The following is a 24,811-nucleotide window of genomic DNA, read 5'->3' as shown; positions in this document are numbered from 1 at the left end:
TCTAATTGCAGAAGCAGCAATAATATACTTTAGAAGGCTTTTCTTTGTTTTAACCATACCATATATATAACTGTCAACTTTTAAAAACACAAAATATTTTCAAAGTAAAATCTACAGCCTGATCTAATTTAAATCTTAATTTAAATCTACCTTCTGTATCTGAAGGCTGGAGTTGATTACCACTGAAGTCAAGCTGTTTAGCCTTAAAAATATGAACACTAGGATGAACACGAGAGAGGTAAGTGACAGACTGTCAGGAAAAAGGATAAGGTAAACATGGGATTAACAAAAGGAAGACATTTCTTAAAACTATAGCTGAGAATAATACAATGGGTGAATATAATGGATCAGTTTAAGTAAAGACTACATCGTCATCCACTAAGAATTTTATATAAAACTTTTGCCCCCGGATAGTTAAAAGGTGGCCTATGAATAGCATTTTAGTCCTATCATAACAAGCTTATTCCATTTAAAAATGCTGATAAATAAACACAAACTGATGTAATAACATACTTCTCCTAATGTTTATATCTGTGGCCCATTACACCTCCAAAGTACACAACTACCACCAGACACATTTCCTTTCCTAAGAAGATAAAAATAATTCCAGACATAAAACACATTCATTCAAACATTATTTAAAACGGACACAAAGAGTTTAAATAAACTTTCTAAACGTTATTGCTTCAAGTTAATTTGAGATGTTAAAATTTTATCTACTGACAAATTTTAAAATGAACAACTCTACCTCAGCCCTTCCAACTTCTTTTCTAAAAGACATTTTAAAGACAAAAAATTAGTATTTTTAAAATTCAGCCAAGCAAAATAGAGGCAGTTGAATAATTCAAAGAACTCAACATCATTTTCTAAAAATGCACACATGGAGAAGTAGGCATGCTCAACAATAGCTTCTTAATTCCAAAACGTTGAAACAGAAATGGAATGAGGAAACCAGTTATGGGACAATGAATTAGTACAGGTAATTTCATGTGACTTCTGACCAAAAATTTATGATTTATTTATGCTGAACATGATAAAATACTGCCTTTTTAGTTATGATTTTTTTAAAGGAAGTTTTGGTGTTATGGCATTAAGTGATATGGTTTAAAAATGTACGTAGTTTAATATTTCTGGGAAATATTCCTAGGATGTTGTGTATTTGTATATAATTATTTAGGCTTTTCTTGGAGGATAGTTCTCAACTGCGTCTGCAGTATATGAGTTATTTGGTTTGATTTTTATGGCCATAATTTCCTTTACCATAATCAGTCTTATAATGGAATATTATACATTAGTGTTTTACTAAAATTAAGATATGGTATCTAAGTTTTAATGTATATTTTGTGAAAAGATAAAAATATAATCTCAGTTTACTATATTTTGGTTTGCATGCTATATACACATCCTTAATTTGGATCCAATTTTAAATGGATGTATGAACAATACCCACTTTTGGTTTTGTACTCATATGACAACCAGGTTAAACAGTGAGTGGACTTGGCAACAAAAAATAATCTGTCATGGCAGCAGAAAACATCTTATTATATAAAAAAGGAGGAAATTGAAATAATAGGACTTACGTATTTACTACATGTATGACATTGACCTGTTAACTCCACAGGGGAAAAGGCATGCCAAAAGGCCCAGCTAATCTACAGTACATTTTATTCTGTTGTTTATTAGTTAGGAGCATGGACTTTGGGGCCAGACTACCCATCTCACCCACTCTAATTGCTAATCTCTTTGTGTCCCAGTTTTTAAATCTGTAAAACGGGGGCAATAAGGGTAACTTCATTTAAGGATGATGTGAAGGTTAACTCACAAGCAAATGGCTAAGAACAACGCCTGGAACATAATATATACTCGATAAACAGTCAGTTATTATATTAGTATCCATATACATCAGACAAACTTTTGGTTCCTGGAACTGGTTCCTTAGAATTCCATTCTAAACTGTAGTATTTCAAATGTTTTTGCCACAAAATATGTGAAATGAAGAACTGTAAGCAACAGAGGTGTAATCTAAGTAACTACTTTTAAATTAATACCTTTCTAAATAGTTATTCCTATGAAAGGAACTATCCCAGAGAGATCTATCTATGCATTTTGATGTTAAGCCAAATTTTTATAGGGAGAGCAAATGGTGGTAGAAAAAACAGCTAATCCCTTCTATCAATATCAATCATCCAGAAAGATCCCACTTCTGAGAAACTGGTATATGCATATCTTAAGACTCTTTTTTTATCAGCATTTCTTTGTAGAAAAGTCTGTTTAACGGCCTACATCGCAATAATTAACTGAAAGTAGCCTTACAAACTCATGAAAATACCAAGTGATAATTTTGTTCTTCCTGAGCTCTGGAGCAACTGAATAGTTTCAGCAGGGGGTAAAAAAACTCCCAAAATACAAGAATTTCCAAATAACATTCACCTTTGGAGGATACTGAAACCTTCAACAGCCTAAATTTATTAAATACTATCTAAAAGACAACAGTGAATAAATGTATCTATTTTCTAAAAAGAAATATGCACACAAAAGCAAACATATAGGCATCATTAAATATACTGTAAGAAAAGAGAGTACCACTCTATTAGCTCACTACTACAATACTAATTAATTTCCAATTAGTCTGCCTTTGTTTTTCCCCCACTCATCAGTCTAGTGTAATTGCATACATAAGATAGCCCTGTTTCACAAAAGATGTTTCTATTGAATATGTTATAGAATCATATTCAAAAAGAATAAACAGGCACAGACTGCACATACACACAGGTAAAGAAAAAGAACACCTGGGAGATGTTAATCCTTTGAGTAAATAACTCACACTCATGTCTGGAGGTTATTTTTTTCTCACAATTAGCTATAAGAAGTGATTTATAGTCTACTGGTACTTAGTGAGAAAATATTAATGCTTCCTTGTTCTTTATCTTAGGAGGATAAATTCTTTTGTGAGAAAAACATATCTAAATTTTAATTAGCTCTACTTAGTCCTTTATCCAGGCCCGTTCCTGTTTTGGGCCATTGGGCAAGTCCAAAAAAACCCCCAAAATTCACATAAATCAAACTGATCACCTCTAGGCTAAGGTCACTATCTCAAATCACTCTGGGGCTATCAGAACCTGGAAACAACCAACAGTTTCTAAAGTTTAAAGCAGAAGCTGGGAAGAATTTAGGCTTGATCCTTTCATAAATTGGTTTAGTAAAAACCAAAGCTGGGAATCAACTTCTTCCACTCAAAACTAGCAAATAAATGCAAGAATTTAACTAACTGTCCTGCAGAAACCTATTACAAGGTAAACAGCCCTAGTTGAAGAAGGAAAATTCTACTTTATAAAGATTCCCAACTAATTAATACAGAAGGAATGTGTGAATTAGGGGGAAAAAAAGGAACACTTGCAACCCCAAAATGAAATAAATTAAGGCAGCGATCATTAGGGGATACTAAAACCATTACTAGAAAAATATAATGGAAGGAACAAAATGTCACTACCTGAAACGACAATCAATCTTAAAACATCACTAAAATCACTGAAAGTGGGATAATCAGACGTTTTATGCTTCCAACCAAGATACAATATGAAGCACAAGGAACACCTATAAAGTATTCTTGCTTTAAAAATATAAGCAAACAAATAACAAAACCTAAACTTCATCAAGCTTTTGGAGCTAACTTCTAGTTTACATTAAAAAAACGCAGTGGATGGAAGAACAAGTTAAGATGACACTACAAGGAAACAGCCAGACAATCCAGACTGTGGAAGTTTCTAAAAGAATAACTTGGTTTCTTCAGTAAGTCAATCTATCTGAAGGTGAGGATGGAGGGAGGACTGTTATAGATTAAGAGAGATTTAGGAGGCGTAACAACCAAATGACATGTGTGGCCCTTGAGAGGATCCTATTTTGAACAAATAAACCCTTAAAAAAACATTTCTTGAGACAACTGGGGACATTTGAAGATGGACTGGGTATTCAACGACATTAAGAAATCATTGAAAAATTTGATAGGTTGATAATCACATTATGGTTTGGTAAGAAAATGTCATTATTTTAAAGATATTATGGTAATGCTTGAGTTGACATGACATGATGTCAAGAACTTGCTTCAAAATACAACAGAAAAAATGAACAGATAAAACAAGTGTGGGAACTACTGAATTGAGATGTGGATATGTGGATTTATTATATTAGTATATGATGACTGAAATCTCTGATGATAAAAAGTTTTAAAAAATTACCATGTGAATAATCCATTCAAAAGTAACAAAGAAAAACAAAAGTTTTCAGAACTCTTTTTAAAATAAGTTTTAAAATTAAGTTTAAAATAAGTTTACTTGTTGATTTTAACTACCACAGACACATATAAAAGAAAAACAAAGTAAACTCAATTTAACAGCTATACAGTATTCTGTCAGAAGAACTGTACCAAGATAAGTTCATATGGCATGAATACAGAAAGTATTAAAATACTGCTCAATAGCTATAAATAACGTTTTTACGAGAACACCAATAACTTTGCTAAAAGCTAAAATTTAGAACTTAAAAAAATTACAAACTTTTCTCTATAGCAGTAGTTCTCAACTCCCACTGCATGGTAAAACCATCTGGGGATCTTAAAAAAATACGAACGTCTGGGACCCGCTCCTAATGATTCCCAGTCCAGGATAGGGCCTCTGTGGTGATTTCCATGTACAGTAGTTTGAGAAAACGTGTTCTATAAGGACTACATATTTACCTTTATGAATACATGTTTGTTATATCTGTTCTCAATTATCAAACATTTTAACACCAAGAAATTGCCTATAAAAAGTCTGCTCTGCCTTTCTGCTAAGATCCTTTGAGAATGGCTGACTAATACTTTATTCAACTCAAAATACTTAGAAAGTTCTAAAATAAGTATTCTTTTTATACATTATCTGCCCTAATTTTTTAAATGTAGACAACACGATCATGAAAAATTACTTCTAGCAATTTTTCTAAAAGTGATCCACCCCTTAATAAATTAACTACACTTTTTAAACATGATAAAATGATCATTATAATGATGTCTCAATTTATAATCTCAAGGATTTCTGATCACCTTGAAGTAGAATATGTGAATAACTAATAGTCTGCCACGTTTGTGATTATGTATTTAGACGTCAGATTTCTAACTAATTACAAAGCACTCGGTCTCCCTTCTGGAATAAATTACATTTTCTGAGACACAGTGATCCCTAGCACTAAAAGAAATTAGAAGCTTAAAAAATTACTGTGTAAAATAAATCAATTAAAATTTATAATACTGATTCCAAAGTAATTAAATTCAGTCATGTACTTAGATATAAAAATTATACAAGGCAAAGTGAATCCCCCTAAATATTTAGCAGAAAAGAATTATCAACTTGTACTTGTGTTCTTACAGAATCTTTGAAATAAAGGGATATCCATCAATTATTTCATTTTGAACAAGTATTGTTTGAGAAAGACTTAGCAGAAAATGGATTGGATCAATACTAGTTTGGTCATACTTTGAAGTCATCTGACTTATTACGTATCACTGGAGGCAAATAAACATAGAAAAGATTTGGTTACCATTCCAGACAGCAGGACCTCCCTAAAGCAATACTGGATGTCACTATACAGGGTGTTTGAAGACTATGTGAAAAATTAAAGAGGCTGGCATGGTGGTGTAGCAGCTAAAAGTTCATGCACTCTTGCTTCGGCAACCCAGGATTCACTGGTTTGGATCCCGGGCGCGGACATACACACTGCTTATCAAGCCAACCTGTGGTGTGGCAGGTGTCCCACATAGATGTTTATCACTTATAACATATTTAACGAATGGACAGCACAATTGTTACATATCCACGGTAAATAATTATCTATTTCCAAGAATTACTTCATTATAATGCTTTTTCTTTTTTTATCGATAGACATAAACTAAACTGTAAGAGCTACTTTGCAACTCAACAATCTTGGGTTCCATATGGATAGACACTGTGATTTAAAGAGAATCTTACAAACATCAGAAATCAAGAATTCCCAAACACATCAAACAAAAGGAAACTAAAATTTCATCTTAAGCTATAAATCACTTCACTCATTTTACTTACAAAATAACATTTTCCCTTATTCTTTCTTCATCTTGACTCTATCAACTACTAGTTGCAGATTTTTGCATTGTGTTTTTATTAAGTGGGTCAAATCCATTGTAGAATAAAATGAAACATAAATGATTAGGACAAAAAGGCAAATAACAAAATAAATTTTATAGAAAATTCCTTCTAGCTTAAATTGTTTTCTTAAAAGAGAGGCTATCACATGTTTTGAAAAAACCCATATGCCTACTCTCACTACATGTTTTGTCTGTTAACTTTTCACTGTTTCTATGCAGTGTTAAATTAAAACAATCAGATTAGCCCTAAGAATATGCACAAGAGCCCTAGACTTAGACCTAGATAGTGTGACATCAAGTTTGAAGTTTAAATATTTTATTAAGAACTCAACAGTATTTCTTCAGTAGAGCTTTTCTTCTATTTTGGGAGACTAGGAGAATAGGAGAAAAGGTGAGGTAGTGAAAGGAATATAACAGACATAATTACGCTTATGAAGAACACTTTAGGTTTTTCTCCCAACAGCATTCATACGCCTTCTCACCTGAGAAAGATAAAACCTAATACAATTTCTTAAATTCCAAAACAGGGGATTCATTGTACTTACTGGAGTTTAAAAGGCACTTTCCCATTTGGTAAAATGGGAGAAAAGTGGTATAGACAACAGAAATCATACCTAAGAGGGATGTCTCCTTGGCAAATGCTGCAGCAATAGCAGGATCCAATGCAGGTTGTCCATCCCCAGATGGGAGATCAGGTCGGGTATAATCCCTACTTTTATCATTGTTGTATTTTACATTCAAATTCACAAGTTTAGAAAAATCAATCCTTAGGGTACAGCAAGCATTATAAATATTCTGACCATCTAGGGCCTGTAAAAGGGAATAAAGTATATCAGCAATCTCAAGGAATAAAAACCAGAAAAAGGTATGACTTTAACAATAAAACTCAACAGTGAAAACCTACACATAAAAGCCACCAGGAAAGGAATGAAAGAAATTTCATATACATCGTTCTTTGTGATCCCAGCTGTACATGTGTTAGTTTCCACAAATATTATCTTCTTTAAATAGAAAGTGCTACATACACCTAAAATAAAACCAGCTAAGCAAATGTGCTAATACTTTTAATTCAAAAAACCTGCAAATAGTTTAATTTAAAAAAATTAGTAAGGGCCACAAATATAGTCAGTCCTGCCAAAGTAGTACCATAGTAGCCTGCACGATACTTTAAAGTTAATTTTATCATACATGTATTTTTTGATGGATAGCATAACTTATAAGAATTGGTCTAGTTTTATAAGGTAACTTCTGTTTGACGCCACATTGTATGAGGTGCTGCAAGCCAAATAAATATCACTATGATGCATAATAGCAATTCCCATGAAATGGGGCAAAAATTATCATCTTCCTTAACCTGAGGTTCAACGTGAATCAGAATAACTTGCTGAGTTAGCAAATCCAACATCATCCCAGAAAAGTTCTGGAATAGAAGAGTGCAAGCTCAAGATTTGTAAGCCTACACTCAGTCAGGTCACGTTGAGCAAGTTACTTAACTTCTCTGAATCTCAAAATCTTTCTTAATCTGGAAAACAGAGATGATAATGGCTGCCATAATCCTCACAGGGTTATTATGAGGATTAACCAAAAGATCACATATGTGAAAGCACATCATAAATTATAAAAGACTATGCTGCTGTTATGATTATTATGTTTTTTCCCACTGATTCTATATAATCATCATTTCTACTCCAGCTGGATATAGGCCTGGAACAAACTAGAGAACAGGGGAATGTATTAATTTTTCATTAGAAGAACAAAGACTTACTGTATACAACAGTCAGAAATGATGAACATGTTTAGATCTATAAATTACTGTATAAATGAAACAACACTTCTTCTGATAACAACACACGCATAGATCAAGCCTGATGTTTACAGACACCAAGACTCATTAGGTGTGTACATCTAAAACTATATTATTTTAAAGGTAGACCAATAGTTTTTTGACGAGGTTTTTAAAGAGATTGTTGTATTTTTCCCTCCAAACCTCACTAAGTCTCCCATGTTAATCTGTTTTTTTCTGAGTTGCTCTTTTCTTATAAAGCAAAATGCTAAGGGGAAGAAACTCCAATTATCTGAAGTAATTGCTAAAGAACACAACTAGCATATGGAAAGAGTTTGGTTGGCTCTGTCACTCAAGCTGCTTTGATATAGCTGTGGTTCCCACAACTTCAAAACAAAAAACAAAAAACAACAGAGTATTGGGCTCCCAATCCCCAAAATTATGCTAAGTTAATTCAGGATGGTCTGAGACTCCCATTTTGTATAAGCAATCTATATAACAAGAACATAGGACCACACTTTGAAGAATACCGTAAATTTTCTTCCTCAAAACTTGAAGGCACACTGCCTGCTAAAGGAATTCCCAGTGCCTAGATACTTTTTTTAAATTTTTCATTCATTTGAACACTTATCACTGTAAGTGGAGAGGTAGGCCTGAGATTCTCTTCTCAAACTCTTATTCCTTGCCTTTAATTTTACATGACCATTTTAATAAGCATAAAAACGTAGGAACTGATTTACAAAGTTTAGAACCAACTCATTCCATAATATACTGACATGTTCATGGCTAGTTGAAAGGTGGGAAGAGACCTATCTGCAGCACACCAGGTGCTGGGAAAGCTATGACATGGGATGAAAAAAACCCTAATATTTACAATATGCCATACCTTATGCTAGGTTCTAGGAAAGTAGCAGAGAACAAAGCAGACATGGTACTCACTCGTATATAACTTACAGTCCAAAAGAAAATACACATGTAACAAATAATTATAAATTTGATGTGTGGTGATGAGAACTAAGAATGGACAGGATCCAATCTAGTTGAAAGGTTATGAAAAGACCTCTCTGATAAGAGACTTCTAAACTGAAACTTGAAAGAGGAAGGGAAGGAGGAGCTGGGCATAAAGAGATGAAGAGAAAGCAATATCAGCAAATGGGTTAGCAAGTTGCAAACCTGAGAGATCAGAGAAAAAATACAGTATATGCAAAGTATTTAAAGAAGTTCAATATAATTAAAAGATGGGAGATGAGACCGGAGAGGCAAACTGAGGATTGATTTAAAGTTCTGTAAACCATGTTAAGGAATGAGGACTTTATACTAAAGACAAGACTCAGTCACTGAAGGGCAGTGAGAATGGAAGAAAGACGATTTTTAGTTGAGATCATTCTTAGTACTCTGTGGAAAAGCAACAGGTGTGAAGGAAGAAGTCAAAGCGGTGAGTTTAGTCAGAAGGCCAATGAAACAGAGATTTAAGAGATGATGATGGCTTAGATCAGTGCTACTCAAACTGTGATTCATAGACTAGCAGCCCAGGTCACTCTGCATTAAGGTAAGGAGTCTGTGTCAGAATTTACGTTAACACCAACCCTAAACATACTGTGGCTGGAACTATGCTGATCTGTATTTTGGCAAAAGCTTGTTGTAGCATCAGAGACCAGGACTATGAGTAACACTGGCTTAGACTAGGGTGGTGGCAAGAGAGTTGAAGACAAAAGGATAGATTCAATAGAAATTTAGGATCTAGAATCAATGAGATTTGGTGATAGGCTGAAAGGAAGAGGAATAAAGGATGACTCCTATTTTCTGGCTAGTTACCTTACAGACAATGTGCATTAGGATAAGTAATTTACATCTTTAAATCTTAGCATCTCCCTGTAATACAGGAAAAATTCCTATTCTGTTTACAACATAGAGCAGTAGTCATAAAAAGTGAGATAACACTTGGTAAAGCATAAAATTATGCTATTATTATTAGTATAGCCTTTCTGCTCCCTGAAGCTATTTTTGCTCCCCAAATGAGATTCTGAGGATGGAAATGCAATGAACCAGAAATCAAAACCGGTCCGGGTTCGATACAAGCTATCTTGACTTGGAGGAAGCACTGATGTATTACATACCATAATTAGTCTGAGAGTGAAATAAAGAAAAAGAGGTAAGACAAAGGTAAGTAAAGACAATTGAATTAATGGTTTAATAATGAATATTTAATGGTATAATGATGGAATGAAAATAACAATGAAATAACACGGCAAAGAAGTTAAAGAGAGAGAGGAAAGGTAGATTTAAATAAGACAGACAAACAGAAGATTATGGCTTTTAGAAGCAAACATGTGGTATGCAGTTTTCAATGGTAGCCACGACATGGGATGATTCTACTTCTTTTAATACTTTCTTACCCTCCCTCTATAACAACAACAAATGTAAATGATGTGAATAAAAAATAGACAAGCAACCTATTCAGAAAACCTGTCTTTCAAAAAAAATCTTTAAAGAGAACATTGGATACAGTCTTAAATAAGCCAAGAGCCTATCACAGCATTTGAGCACAAGTATATTAACATATTTCAGCTAAACTATCTCACTGGCTAAATTAATTACTTTGAAACTCCTACTGGAAAACACTTAAAATCTTATACAGGTGTACATGCACAATACAATCCTGCTATATCCTCAAGAGCACAAAACTTCTGGACCTAAATCAAACAAAAATGCAAAGTAATATAAGCCTATATTATAGATAACTGCAGATATGACTAATCTTAAAAATAAACATTTCTTTATCACAAATAAGCTTTTCCAATATTTTAATGATACCATTTTGTGCCATCTATAATGCTACATGATATTGCTAAGTTATGACAGTATTAATAACATTAGCTATATTTACATGTGTATATATGAGTTTGTGGACATCTATGTGCCATTGAAAAATATCACTTTATAAAAAAAAGGTCTAGACTTACCAGTTTTGCCTGTTGAGCATTTACTGGATCACCATACTGAAGGAGAGCTTGAAACTGGTTATTTTTTGTAAATGTGATTATCTTCAACACAGCACCAAACTTAGAAAATATCTGTTAAAACATCAAAATCAAAACAACTTATCTACTGTATTATTTCTCCAATTTATAGGTAAACATGCAAATTAAAGTAAACTTACTTGGTGAAGGACATCAAGTGTTACAGGGTAGTACATGTTGTCAATAATTATTCTAAGCACTGGACTCTGGGCTGGAGTCACTGCACTCTCACTCACTGTGGTGCCACTAAGAGGAGTATTTGCTGTCTGGACAGCTGTCACAGCTTGAAGAACTGCTTGAGCACGCTGAAAATTGAAAGATAAGCACTTTAGAAACACATCCAGTATTTGCACTTTTACTTTGCTACATGTTACACTATTTGTTCTTTTCTAGAACACATATAGATTAAATAAAATTTAACACCCACTCAATAAATACTTTTGAGCACCTGCCACAAGCCAGGTATTGTCTGTTTATAATTCAACTATTCTACTAGTGTTTATTTCAAAACTATTATCTAGAGTTTGAGACCAACGCCTAAACCAATGCTAAACAAGCAAAGACAGGAAATGTAATTTATTCTCAAACAACAAGATGCAGTTTGGTAGATCCATATAATCAGAAAACAGAAACTTTCAGAGAACAATAAAACTTCAATGTAACATTATTCACTCCATAAAAAAGAAACACGGTAAATCTTAACAAGCGGATTACTAGATTATCCAAAAGAACTCCCATAAACCTTATTATTTCTAATACGATCTTAATAGAGGAATATTCAGGATACATGTCTTTTTTTCATACTAGTGTAACTTCTGACACCAAAATCTTTAGAACCGAAATTGATCTACTGTACTTTGGTACAAAGGCACAAAATTTTCAGGAATACACCATAAATTACAAAATGCAGTATGATTTTTCATGTATGACTAAGAAGATACTGCTAATTAAACCACGACAGATGAACTGCTGTGAGACACACCCTGATTTCTGAGATTTTAAAATGCAAAAAAAATACCTAGAGAATTGAAGAAATACAGTATTTTCAGGAAATCTGTCAACTAAATCATATGTTAAATGTTCCTTTTAAGACTGCCTTTATTATTCTTATGCCTTTCCTATTATTACTATGACAGATTCACTGATAAGGAAATAATTTCTTTCTACCTTACCTGGGGTCAGAAAATCTATATAAAGCCAAATAATTGTTAAATATAACAGTGACAAAGACCTCAACATTGCTTTATAGTTTGAAAAAACTGTACTGGTAGATGAAAATGAATATAAACAGAGCACAGTGATGAGTAAAAAGAAAGGAGAATGCAAAAGAATTAGGACACTTATGAGAATAAACCATTCTTGTTTACTCTTCGGCAGCACACATGCTATGGTGATAATCATTTTGCAATATATAAGTGTATCAAATCAACAGGTTGTGCACCTAAACTTACACAATATTATATGTCAATTATATCTCAAAAGAGCTGGGGGAAAAAAATAAATATTTCACTGAAATATCATATAACCAAGGGATCATATAGCTTGGATTCAAAGAGACCAGGTACTCATCTAGTCAAAACTCATCATTTAAATGCTAATTAAATAACACTTCGAGGGACTGGCAAACAATAATAAAATAAAATAAAAAATAATTTGTGGTGTAGCAGTTAAGTGTGCATGTTCCGCTTTGGTGGCCCAGGGTTCGCCAGTTTGGATCCCCAGTGCGGACACGGCACCGCTTGGCAAGCCATGCTGAGGTAGGCGTCCCACATATAAAGTAGAGAAAGATGGGCACAGACGTTAGCTCAGGGCCAGTCTTCCTCAGCAAAAAGAGGAGGATTGGCAGCAGACGTTAGTTCAGGGTTAATCTTCCTCAAAAAAAAATAATTAAAAAAAAATAATAATTTGACCTATAAATTTGTTAGCTAAAGTGACTCATTAATTCAAACCCAATATTTGGAAACATTTGATAAATATTTAATACAATAAACACAGTTACACTACTATGGAGAATACAGTTATACAGAAAATAAAGCAGGATAAAAAGATTTCTAGAGCAATGTTTATTAATTTAAATGTTTGAATATATTTAACCTAATACATATTTAAATAGTTTTTTAAGCAGTTCACTGCAATATTATTTCTTCATTAGTGAACAGGTCCTTACACTATACCTGTCTATTATTACAAGTATGGAAATATCCCCATCTCCTAAGAGGGGATTAGGTTGGGATTAAGAACCTTTAATACAAATTAAAATCACCATGAGACACTACCATGTCCTACCAGATTGGCTAAAATTAAGAGGGGTAAATACCAAGTGTTGGTAATAATGTAGAGAAGCTTGAATTCTCATATATAAGTGATGGGAATGTAAATTGATAGAATCATTTTTAAAAACTTGAAATATCTGTTAAAGCTGAGCATATACATTTTCTTTGACTTAGTAAATCTACTTCCAGTTACATACCTGAGAAAACACATGCATGTGTACATCAAAAGATATGTATGACAGTAAACACTCTCATAAACACTAACATCTGCAATTTCAAATCATGGAATATCTTTTTTTTTTTTTTAAAGATTTTATTTTTTCCTTTTTGTCCCCAAAGCCCCCCGGTACATAGTTGTGTATTCTTCGTTGTGGGTCCTCCCAGCTGTGGCATGCGGGACGCCGCCCCAGCGTGGTCCGATGAGCAGTGCCATGTCCGCGCCCAGGATTCGAACCAACGAAACACTGGGCCGCCTGCAGCGGAGCGCGCGAACTCAACCACTCGGCCACAGGGCCAGCCCCTATGGAATATCTTTTTAAAATAGAATTATGATCACAGTATACTATCCAAATGGTACAAAAGATTAAAAGTTCCTCTGCAACCCTGTCTGCTTTCCCCAACCCACTCCTCACCAACCTTATCTTGGGTATCCTTCCAGAGAAACCATTTACATACACAAGCATGCATGTGTACATCTGTTCCAAACAAGCATTTAAGTATATTTCTACTCCACGTTTTCTCCCATACTATTCACTGTTCTCCATCCTCCTTTTTTAGCTTAACAATTATGTTCTCCATTATCATTAATAAATGCTTACATTTTTTAATTCATAAAGCAGAGCTGGCTTGCCAATCTAGATTTTAATTAAACTTATTGAAACATTACACATATATAGAAAAGGACACAAATTCTAAGTGTATACAGCTCAATAAAATATCACAAAGTGGACATATCTGTAAAATGATTATCTAGATAAAAGAATATTACCAACATGCCAGAAGCCACACCCATGCTTTTTCCCAGTTACATAAATGGAATCATATAGTATGTGTTCTACGTTGGTCTGGCTTCTTTCAAGAAACGTTATTTTTAAGACGCACATCCATGTATTACTGCAGGTACTAGGAGCTTATTCACTCTTTGTGTATTCCAATGAATTTCAATGAATGAATATACCACAATATATTCTGCTGCTGAACATATTTGGACTTTGGACTGTTTCCAGCTTTGGGCTATTACATATAGTATGCCATGAACTTTCCCATACATATCTTTTGACGTACATATGCATGTATTTTCTCAGGTATGTAACTAGAAGGAGATTTACTAAGTCAAAGAAAATGTATATGCTCAGCTTTAACAGATATTTCAAGTTTTTAAAAATGATTCTATCAATTTACATTCCCATCACTTACATATGAGAATTCAAGCTTCTCTACATTATTACCAACACTTGGTATTTACCCCTCTTAATTTTAGCCAATCTGGTAGGACATGGTAGTATCTCACGGTGATTTTAATTTCTACTAAAGGTTCTTAACCCAAACCTAATCCGCTCTTTGTGGATAAGAGGATGGCTTTCTGGAGGAAACTAGCTAAGGGGAGACCTGAAGATGTCTAGCAACTGGCCATGTGAAGTGTAGGGTAGAAAACAGGCACAAAAGCAAGCAGGCCACAATATTCTAGGCAAAAGTGACATCACAGAGACACAGTGGCCTCAAAAGATTGAAAACAAGAGAAAGCATGCCATGTTTGAGGATCTACAATTACTTCTGGGATAGACGCACAGGCAAATAGGGTAGGAGAAACAGTAGCCATCTCAGAAAGGGCCTTTATCCTGAGCATGAAGGGGACCTGCTGCAGGGGAGTAACTTAAGTCAGATTTGTGCATTTTAGAAAGATATATACTTGACTGTACCAGGGAGAAAGAATTCAAGAGAGAAAGGAAAGAAAATAAATTAGCAAGAGAGCTATTATAGTAATATAGGCAAGAGGTGATTGTGTCTGAATTACAGAAGTAGTAAGAAAGATTAAAACTAGACAGATATGAAGGAGAATGAACTGACAGGACCTAATGATTTGATAAAGGGTTATGGAAGAATTCATGGTTAACACAAATATTCACTTGCCTCTCTTCTACTGTGAAACCCCAATAAAACACCTATAAATAAATACAAAACAGAATAAATGCAAACACTGAAGAGAGAGGAGATCATCAGTAGCCGAGAAAAATTTATCAAACTCCTAAAACACAGAAAACGAACAGAAGCAAATGGACAGAAGACATAGTGAATGCACAGCAAACAGAGTTTGCACTGATAACAACCACATGAATCAGACCAGAAATTGTCAGGTTCACAGGAGGAAGGAGTGAAAATAAAAGGGTTAATGCAAAGTCTGGCTCATAAACAAACAGCTAAACTCCCCTTCCTCCCCTCCCCAGAACATCTCCCTGGCTTACAATTAAAAAACACTAACAAAATCCTCCCTTAAAGGAACCAGAAATTCTACAGGAAGTTTGATGGACCAGAACAAAGACCTTTTCGGCATCTGGAGGGGAATCTTAGCTTAGTATCCAATTCCCCATTACTTTACAGGAAAGCACGTAAGTCCAATAAAACCTAACTGTTCTGAAATATGGACAGACAACGAAAGGGAGGAAAGGGGAAGAGGGGGAGAGAGAAAACAAGATAAACATAACAGCTAACACTGAAGAAAACAGGATATAATTTAAGTATAGTGAAATATTTGTAAAATATCATTAATTAATATCCTTAAAAAATTGTGAAGTCATAAAACACGACCAGTTACAATGTAAAAAGGATGATCAAAGAAGATTAAAAGGTTTTGAAAATTAAAAATATGGTTGTGTAAAAAACTTTTTTTCAACAGAAGGAACTCCGCAGTTTGTTCCCTGTGAGTGGAATAACCCAGACTGGAAAAAGTGCCTTTATTCTATAACTACTTTGAAGTTTGTTACTCAAATGTCACTTCTTTTTCTCTTTTTTTCTCTTACTTTTTGAGGAAGATTAGCCCTGAGCTAACGTCTGCCGCCAATCCTCCTCTTTTTGCTGAGGAAGACTGGCCCTAAGCTAACATCTATGCCCATCTTCCTCTACTTAATATGTGACAGGCCTGCCACAGTATGGCCTAAGAAGCAGTGCATAGGCTGGCACCTGGGATCTGAACCGGCAAACCCCAGGCTGCCGAAGCGCAAGATGCGAACTTAACCGCTGCACCACCAGGCCAGCCCCTTCAAATGTCACTTCTTGCTAGGGCTTTCACCATTATCCTATTTAAAATTACAAATCTGGCCCCCTCCCCACCACTTACATCTATCTATAGATGCCGTATCTTTATTCTTTATACATTCCTTGCATTTCAATTTACTTGTTTATTTTTTGGCTGAGGAAGATTAGCCCTGAGCTAAGATCCGTGCCAATCTTCCTCTATTTTATATGTGGGTCACTGCCACATCAGCATGGCTGATGAGTGGTGTAGGTCCGCACCCAGGTTGCTACAGTGGAGTGCGCCAAACTTAACCACTACACCACAGGAACGGCCCTCTCATTTGAATCTTTTAAAATGGGAATGTAACTTCAACAAAATAAAGGCCATATATGACAAACCCAAAGCCAGCATCATACTCAATGGGGAAAAACTGAATGTCATCCCTCTGAGAACAGGAACAAGACAAGGATGCCCACTATTACCATTCTTATTCAACGTGGTACTGGAGAGGTTTTGGCCAGAGCAATTAGGCAAGAGAAAGGAATAAAAGGAATCCAAATAGAGAGTGAAGAAGTGAAACTCTTGCTGTTTGCAGATGACAGGATCTTACATATAGAAAACCCTAAAGAATCCACTGGAAAACTATTAGAAATAATTAACAACTATAGTAAAGTTGCACGTTACAAAATCAACTTACAAAAATCAGTTGCATTTCTATATTCTAATAACAAACTTCCAGAAAGAGAACTCAAGAACACAATTCCACTTAGAATAGCAAAAAACAGAATAAAGTATCTAGGAATAAATTTAACCAAGGAGGTGAAGGACTTATACAATGAAAACTATAAGACATTATTGAAAGAAATAGATGATGACACAAAGAGATGCAAAGAAATTCCATGCACATGGACTGGAAGAATAAACACAGTTAAAATGTCCATGGTACCCAAAGCAATCTACAGATTCAATGCAATCTCAATCAAAATCCCAACAACATTCTTCACGAAAATAGAACAAAAAATCCTAAAATTCATATGGGGCAACCAAAGACCCCGAATTGCTAAAGCAATCCTGAGAGAAAAGAACAAAGCTAGAAGCATCACAATCCCTGACTTCAAAATGTACTACAAAGCCATAGTAATCAAAACAGCATGGTACTGGTACAAAAATAGGCACACAGATCAATGGAACAGAATGGAAAGCCCAGAAGTAAAACCACACATCGACGGACAGCAAATCTTCAACAAAGGTGCCAAGAACATACAATGGAGAAAAGACAGACTCTTCAATAGTGTTGGGAAATCTTGACAACTACTTGCAAAAGAATGAAAACAGACCATTATCTCATGCCATACACAAAAATAAACCCAAAATGGATCAAAGACTTGAAGATAAGTCCTGAAACCATAAAACTCCTGGAAGATAATATACGTAGTACATTCTTTGACATCGAACTTAAAAGGATCTTTTCAAACACGGTGTCTTCTCAGACAAGGAAAACAAAAGAAAAAATAAACAAGTGGGATTTCATTAGACTAAAGAGCTTCTGCAAGGCAAAAGAAACTAAGATCAAAACAAAAAGACAACCCACCAATTGCGGGAAAACATTTGCACATCATATATCCAACAAGAGGTTAACCTCCATAATATATAAGGAACTCATACAACTGAACAACAAAAATACAAACAGCCCGATCAAAAAATGGGCAGAGGATATGAACATTTTTTCAAAGAAGATATACAGATGGCCAATAAACACATGAAAAGATCTTCAGTATCACTAATCATCAGGGAAATGTAAATCAAAACTACACTAAGATACCACTTACACCTGTTAAAATGGCTATAATCACTAAGACTAAAAATAACATGTTGGAGAGGGTGTGGAGAAAAGGGAACCCTCATACACTGCTAGTGGGAATGCAAACCGGTGCAGCCACTATGAAACACAGTATGGAGATTCCCCAAAAAACTAAAAATGGAACTACCACATGACCCAGCTATCCCACTACTGGGTATCTACCCAAACAACTAGAAATCAACAATCCAAAGTAACATATGCAGCCCTATGTTCACTGCAGCACTATTCACAATAGCCAAGACATGGAAATAATCTAAGTGCCCAATGACCAATGATTGGATAAAGAAGATGTGGTGTATATATATACAATGGAATAACAGCCATAAAAAAAGACAAAATCATCCCATTTGCAACAACACGGATGGAACTGGAGGGAATTATGCTAAGCAAAATAAGGCAGACTGAGAAAGACAAACACCATATGATTTCACTCATATGTGGAATATAAACAAACACATGGACAAAGAAAACAGTTCAGTGGTTACCAAGGGAAGGGGGGTGAGGGGTGGACACAGGGGGTAAAGAGGAGCATTATGTGGTGACAGACAAGAAATAATGTACAACTGAACTTTCACAATGATATAAACTATTATGAACTCAATAAAAAAAAGAATATATTCATGAATTACTTTACTGAAAATACTAATATATAAAATAAAATTGGGATATTAAATGCCATTTTAAATTCTAAATAAAAAGAACATGGAATAGCTATTTTCTTTTGGCATATTTCTTCACGATAAATTCTTAAAGTACAACTTCTGGTTCAAAAGGAACGAAAATTACCAAATTAAACAAAAAACAAAAACAGCTAAAATTTTAGCCTTATCTTTTAGATAAAAAGTTTTAAAAGCTTATAGTTCATAAATTATCAAAATGGTCTTAAGTCACTTTTTACGAAAGTTAAAATCTATAAGGAATAATTTTCCATTAAATTTTCAGTGAGACAGAGCCAGGTACAGTTTACATTTTACTGAAACAGAAAGATATAATTAGCTAAAAACTATATTAAAAGAGCTAAAGTTTTTAGATCATTATTGCAGCCCTACCTATTTAGGTCTAAAGCCATTCATATACTATTTTTTTAATATATTAATTTTAAATAATTAATGTCTTTTACATCACATGCTTAAAAGATCCATACATTCATATATTCTCCCTTCTTACATTTTCCCCACAGGAAAACCATTAACATATCTTCAATAGGAATTTTTCCATAAGGAATTAAGACCTATAAAAAGTCAAGTAACCAAAGGCATTGAACTTCATACCTTAAAGTATAAGCAGGAGAGTTGTATATAGTTTATGCTAATAAAAACTCCTACGTCATAAACGGTTTCTACACAAAAATCTTAACTTGTAACAAAAAAAACCAACATTCTGACAAGGACTTTAAAAGCACTGAAAAAATACTATTTAATTGATCCTGTACCAATTTAAAATATGAAAATAACAGACCACACATACTTTTTATAAATTAACATAATATTTAATGCTGCAAGAAAATGTCTTAAAAATAACAAGAAAATGCCCACAGAGACATCTTCTGAAACATTAAAAATTTTATTTTCTTTTAATATGTTCATGAGATTCTTAGTATTGTCTGGGACATTTTATTTATGTACCTACATATACTCACTTGGTTTAACGTATTATCTGTTTTTAGTTCTTTGTGATTGGAGTACTGGATATAAATTGGTTGGTTACGAAGATGAGGTGTCACAGCAGAATAGTAATTAACCATAGTAATAGCTGCTTCCTCTGTTGCTAGTTCCAAAAATGCCTGAAAATTTAAATAGCAAAAAGGTTAATACTGTGAATTAAATTCAAACAAACTTCAATATCTGTGTAATCTATTCAACTAACTAGAAAAATCAGTATCTAGAATATAACTTTTCAAGTTACATCTAGATGCTCTAATAAATAAAATTAGAAATCCTTTATTCAAGTTTAGGTATACAACTAAAGCTAACCTCAGAAAAAAGCTCTTTGAGTACATGGTGCTTCTGCCTTCGATCTCTGATTTTCCATATACCACAAATGTACTTCCAAGAGAAGCTAAAAAAATTAAGTCTAAACACTTTTTCTAGCTTCAGAATTTTACCAATCCTAACCTAGAGAACATAAGAGATCTCAAAGTCATTTTTAAAGCAGTATAATTTAACAAAGAAAAAAAATTAAATGTCACTTTATGAGTTATATTAACTGTATTTAAGATAATCTTAAATTTCACAGACTGTTCTAAATAGCATCATTAGAAATTTTAAAACAAAACTTCCTTTCTAATATACCTGGGTCCTATTGCTACAGGTACATCTATGCAATGAAAAATATACAGGATTAATGACTATTTTCCTCTAATGCTATCAGAAATATTTCCATGGGATAAGCTTAAAGGAAAAGATGCTATTTAGTGCCCCTACTGATTTCTGATATTATAAAGAGCAGAGCCACAATAAAAGAAATACTTCATTTATATTTTCCAATCTTATTATAATAATTGTTCAATTAGAGTCCTGAAGGGAATTCAAAAGGAAAAATTTGAAAACGATGGTGAGATTCATTTTGGCTCCCTAGGATTAGTTTACCACATACAGCTAGCAGGAAAAGTCAGAATAAGACTTCTGTTATGTTCTTTTAGGAAAACAACCTACAATATTCTATCCTCGTATTAGGCAATAGCTAATTTACACCTGCTGGGTAGTTTGGGGCTTAACGTTTTATATAAGTCCTGAAAGAAGTATACCTGATTTTTTCCTTTCAGCATAAGGATGTTGGTCACCTTACCAAAAGGTAAGCCTAAAGCAATAACTTCAGTTTCTGTCACTTCACCAGGTAATTTTCGAATATGAAGTACACGAGAAGGAGCACCATCCATTTTATCTTCTCCTTTAAATTTTTTACTATCATTACCATTGGCTGAAAGACATTGAAAAAGAAGTCTTTATTATATTACTTTTCCTTATTTGCATAAAAAACACAAAACAAAAACACAGCTGAGTATACTTGAATAATTCCTAAAAATTCAAAAACTGGACTTTCAAAGGAATAAAGAAAATCATACCCACCAATTATCATTAAATGAAATTATCAATTAATTAAGACTATTACTGGGTAAGTAAGTTTCTGAACAGTATATGCAACAAGTAACAAGAGATAAGCAAAAATATTAAAATGTAATTTCATAAAGAAACTGTGCAATGGCTAAAGAACAATTATTTTGCAATTAATCATCTTATTACAGACTAACAAAAACACAAAAAAAATGAAAATTCTGACTTAGCAAAAAGTAGGGACATCATAATTTTACCTTAGAAATTATATATTGTTCAATTTAAAATATTCTACTCAAAAATGAGATCGAAGAAAGCAATGCTGTAAAAATGATCATGCAGTCAATCCACCATTATGGCTTACCTACAATGAGCCTCTCCTAATTTGTTAAAATTACCACCTAATCTATCTAAATATGTTGTCACTATCAACATCTATATACTATAAATCATTCATGGACTTGATTAACGTATTCTGTTATTCTATTTAACAAATTAAAGTTACCTGCTTTTATTCCAAAGCTTCACCAAAAATAAAAATCTTACTAAAGAGGCAATAAAATAGGTGATGTTTTATGGAAAACTATTTGAAGAACTTACAGTCTATCCACTATTCCACACTGGTAGTTAACTTCTAAGGACTCAAAGCAATTTCTGAGGTTCTCATTAAAATGAAGAATGCTTATACATTGAGAAATATACCTGTACACTCCATTTTGTAGATACTTTTGGGTACTTTATGGTATGCGCCCCAAAACATTCAACACTATCTATAAACAATATTATATATATAAAATATATATTCAACAATATCTATAAAACTCTAAGATCATCTTGATCTCCAAGTGTCTTCAAAACTCATTCACACACTGATTCTTTAAACAGCCACTGAAAATCAAGAATGTGTCTGGCACTGTTTTAGGCTCTGAGGGTACAGCAGTGAACAAGATCAATAAGATCTGGGCTAGCGGGAGAGGCAGAGTAACCAGTACATGAACCAGATAATTTCTTACAGTGATTAAGAGCTATGAAGAAAGTAAAGCAGAGTGATGTGATTAAAGGTGACTTAGCAGAAGACTAGAAGAGAGTGGTGTGATAGTGACTTTATTGGATGAATCAGAGAAGGTATCTCTAGAAGATAATATGTGAACTCACTTGATAACTTACTTGTCAAGTTATACTTAAGTCATGTTTTACTCTAAGAGTTTCACCCAAGTTTACATACATGAATGGCCAGCTGATGCACTTAAAAATCCCCTTAGGTTGGCTTTGTACAAAAGAGTAGTAAGCTCTGGTTCTGAATATATTTCCATGAAAATCTTGTTAACTAGCTCTTCATCACTCCAGAAATACAAAAAAACTACAGGAAGCTCTCCACATCTCCTCTTGCACAACTAAGGAAGATTTTTGTGTGCAGAGGCATCTGAACTTATCAGAAAGAAGAAAGACAGTGAATTTTCTATTTTGTGGCATCTTATCTAACAAAATCATCACTGGGTCTGTTAATTGAAAATGTAAGTTAAGAAGTCCAGCCCCATGGCTGAGTGGTTAAGTTCGCGCGCTCTGCTTCCGCCACCCAGGATTTTGTCAGTTCAAATCCTGGGCCCGGACATGGCACTGCTTATCAAGCCATGCTGAGGCTGCATCACACATGCCACAACTAGAAGGACCCACAACTAAAAAGACACAACTATGTACCCGGGGGGCTTTGGGAGAAAAAGGAAAAATAAAATCTTTTTAAAAAAAGAAAGAAAATGTAAGTTAAGCAGGGAATAAAAAAATACATATATACCTTAAAACACATAATCGGCATACAAATGCATATTCTTCTTATGTAAGACCAAGGACTCTTCTTGGCTAAGCAGTCTATAGAGAATTCTGACATTTTGTGTTCTTGTTCATTCGTTTGTTTGAATAACAAGAACAAATACTTCGTAATTCAACCTAAAGTTATAGGTTTTGGTATCAGGAAACTCAAAACAGCAAACTTCAGTTTTTTCTAATTTAGTCTGTCCTTTTCCTTCTGGGAAAAGGTCGAGAAAAAAGCACCATAATAAAGATACCACCTATCACTGTATATATAGGGTGAAAAAAGGCTTCTCTTTTCAAATGACTTTTAGAATATGATTTCCAAAAGGTAAAGTCTCCCTAAACCTATTATGAAGAGAATAGAATAGTTTATTGTTAAGGATTTGTGTTAGATAATTTCTGGACAGTGGGTGGTAAAAGCAGAAGTAAAAAAGCTGAATAACAAGGAAGGTAGGATAGTTTTAACAGTCAAAGAAGACAACCTGGTTTTTTGGAGAAATACAGAAAAGATGCTACTTTTCTTTTGCATAGATATTTAACATTCTCTGGAAGTTAACTACTTTACACCTCTAAGATGCTATTATCATGACCCATCAATCCCATTTATGATGACAGCTAGTGAAGTTGCCAAGGTCAGACAGTTACTAAGTGGTGAAGACGGGAAGTGGCAGAAAAAGGATTAAAACTCAGGAAGTATATGACTCCACAGCCTGTGCTCTTAACTTACTATAGGAGAACCCCAAAACAAAATTCATATTATACACTTTCCTGTCAAAGACATGTCCTTTCCTCTCAAAGACCATGTAAGTACCAAAATTTACACTCTCTTCACACTCTGATACTCCCTCAGTTAAGAGCTTCAGAGAGGGTGGCTACTAAATATTCACATATAGCTAAATATGATGAAAATCTTCATTTAAAATAACGACATTATGAGAATGCAAAACTGGAAAATGATTTCTTTAATCACACAACTAAGCCTAATTTCATATATAAAAACACCCCAGGCCTGGAAAAGAAAAAAGGCATAAGAAAACATGTGGTCCTCAGCTTATAAAACATCTAGGCCATTTATCACCCTCTCAGAGAAGTAAGGAAGACTGGGTCTCTCTGGGTTACAGATCTATGATTTTTCAGAAGACAAAATACAATAATTTGGACTTCTTTCTGCTGTCCTTTCCCTTCCACTCCCCAGGTAAGTCCAGAAACTTTTGGTTTGGTTATGTAAAACCAGTAATAATTAAAATAATTCTTATGTAATGTATGCAACATAGTAATGCTTTTACTTATGCACATAAGTTACATATAAATTATAGAAATCATTAATTACACCATTTTCCATATATAATTTGGTCTTCTTAAAGCCTTTTGCTTAGCAAAGATATTCTTCTACTCACAAATTCAAAACAAAGAAAACGTAAAAACTGTTTCTATTTGAACACTTCTCTTCCAATCTCAAAAGTGGTTTTCTACTTCAAATCTAAAGTGAGCATCTTCACCTTTGATCAGTCCATCTCTTCTCTCCTTGACTGACCTTTGTTCTCTACTGGCTTCTGCCTGCAGCTTTCACATAAGTGACCTTATAAGACCCTAGGTAATTTGTTAAACCCATCCGCAGCCGAAGAA

At 33.9% G+C, this 24,811-nt stretch overlaps 1 protein-coding gene across 7 annotated transcripts in view; it reads right to left on the bottom strand.

Annotated features, from left to right (window-relative positions):
• PTBP2 (polypyrimidine tract binding protein 2) overlaps positions 1-24,811 on the bottom strand; it is an 84,645-nt gene that overhangs the window by 19,735 nt on the left and 40,099 nt on the right. For all 7 annotated transcript variants that reach the window (XM_044748879.2, XM_044748881.2, XM_044748882.2 and 4 more), the window contains 5 exons: positions 21,070-21,242; positions 19,963-20,106; positions 11,098-11,262; positions 10,901-11,011; positions 6,769-6,964 (listed from right to left, as the gene is read on the bottom strand). In XM_044748879.2, coding sequence (XP_044604814.1) covers positions 6,769-6,964; positions 10,901-11,011; positions 11,098-11,262; positions 19,963-20,106; positions 21,070-21,242 — 789 coding nt within the window. The remainder of the gene's footprint in view (positions 1-6,768; positions 6,965-10,900; positions 11,012-11,097; positions 11,263-19,962; positions 20,107-21,069; positions 21,243-24,811) is intronic.

Source organism: Equus asinus, chromosome 16, assembly GCF_041296235.1.
Source record: "Equus asinus isolate D_3611 breed Donkey chromosome 16, EquAss-T2T_v2, whole genome shotgun sequence".
NCBI lineage: Eukaryota > Metazoa > Chordata > Mammalia > Perissodactyla > Equidae > Equus > Equus asinus.
This window is presented reverse-complemented; position numbering and strand designations above follow the sequence as displayed.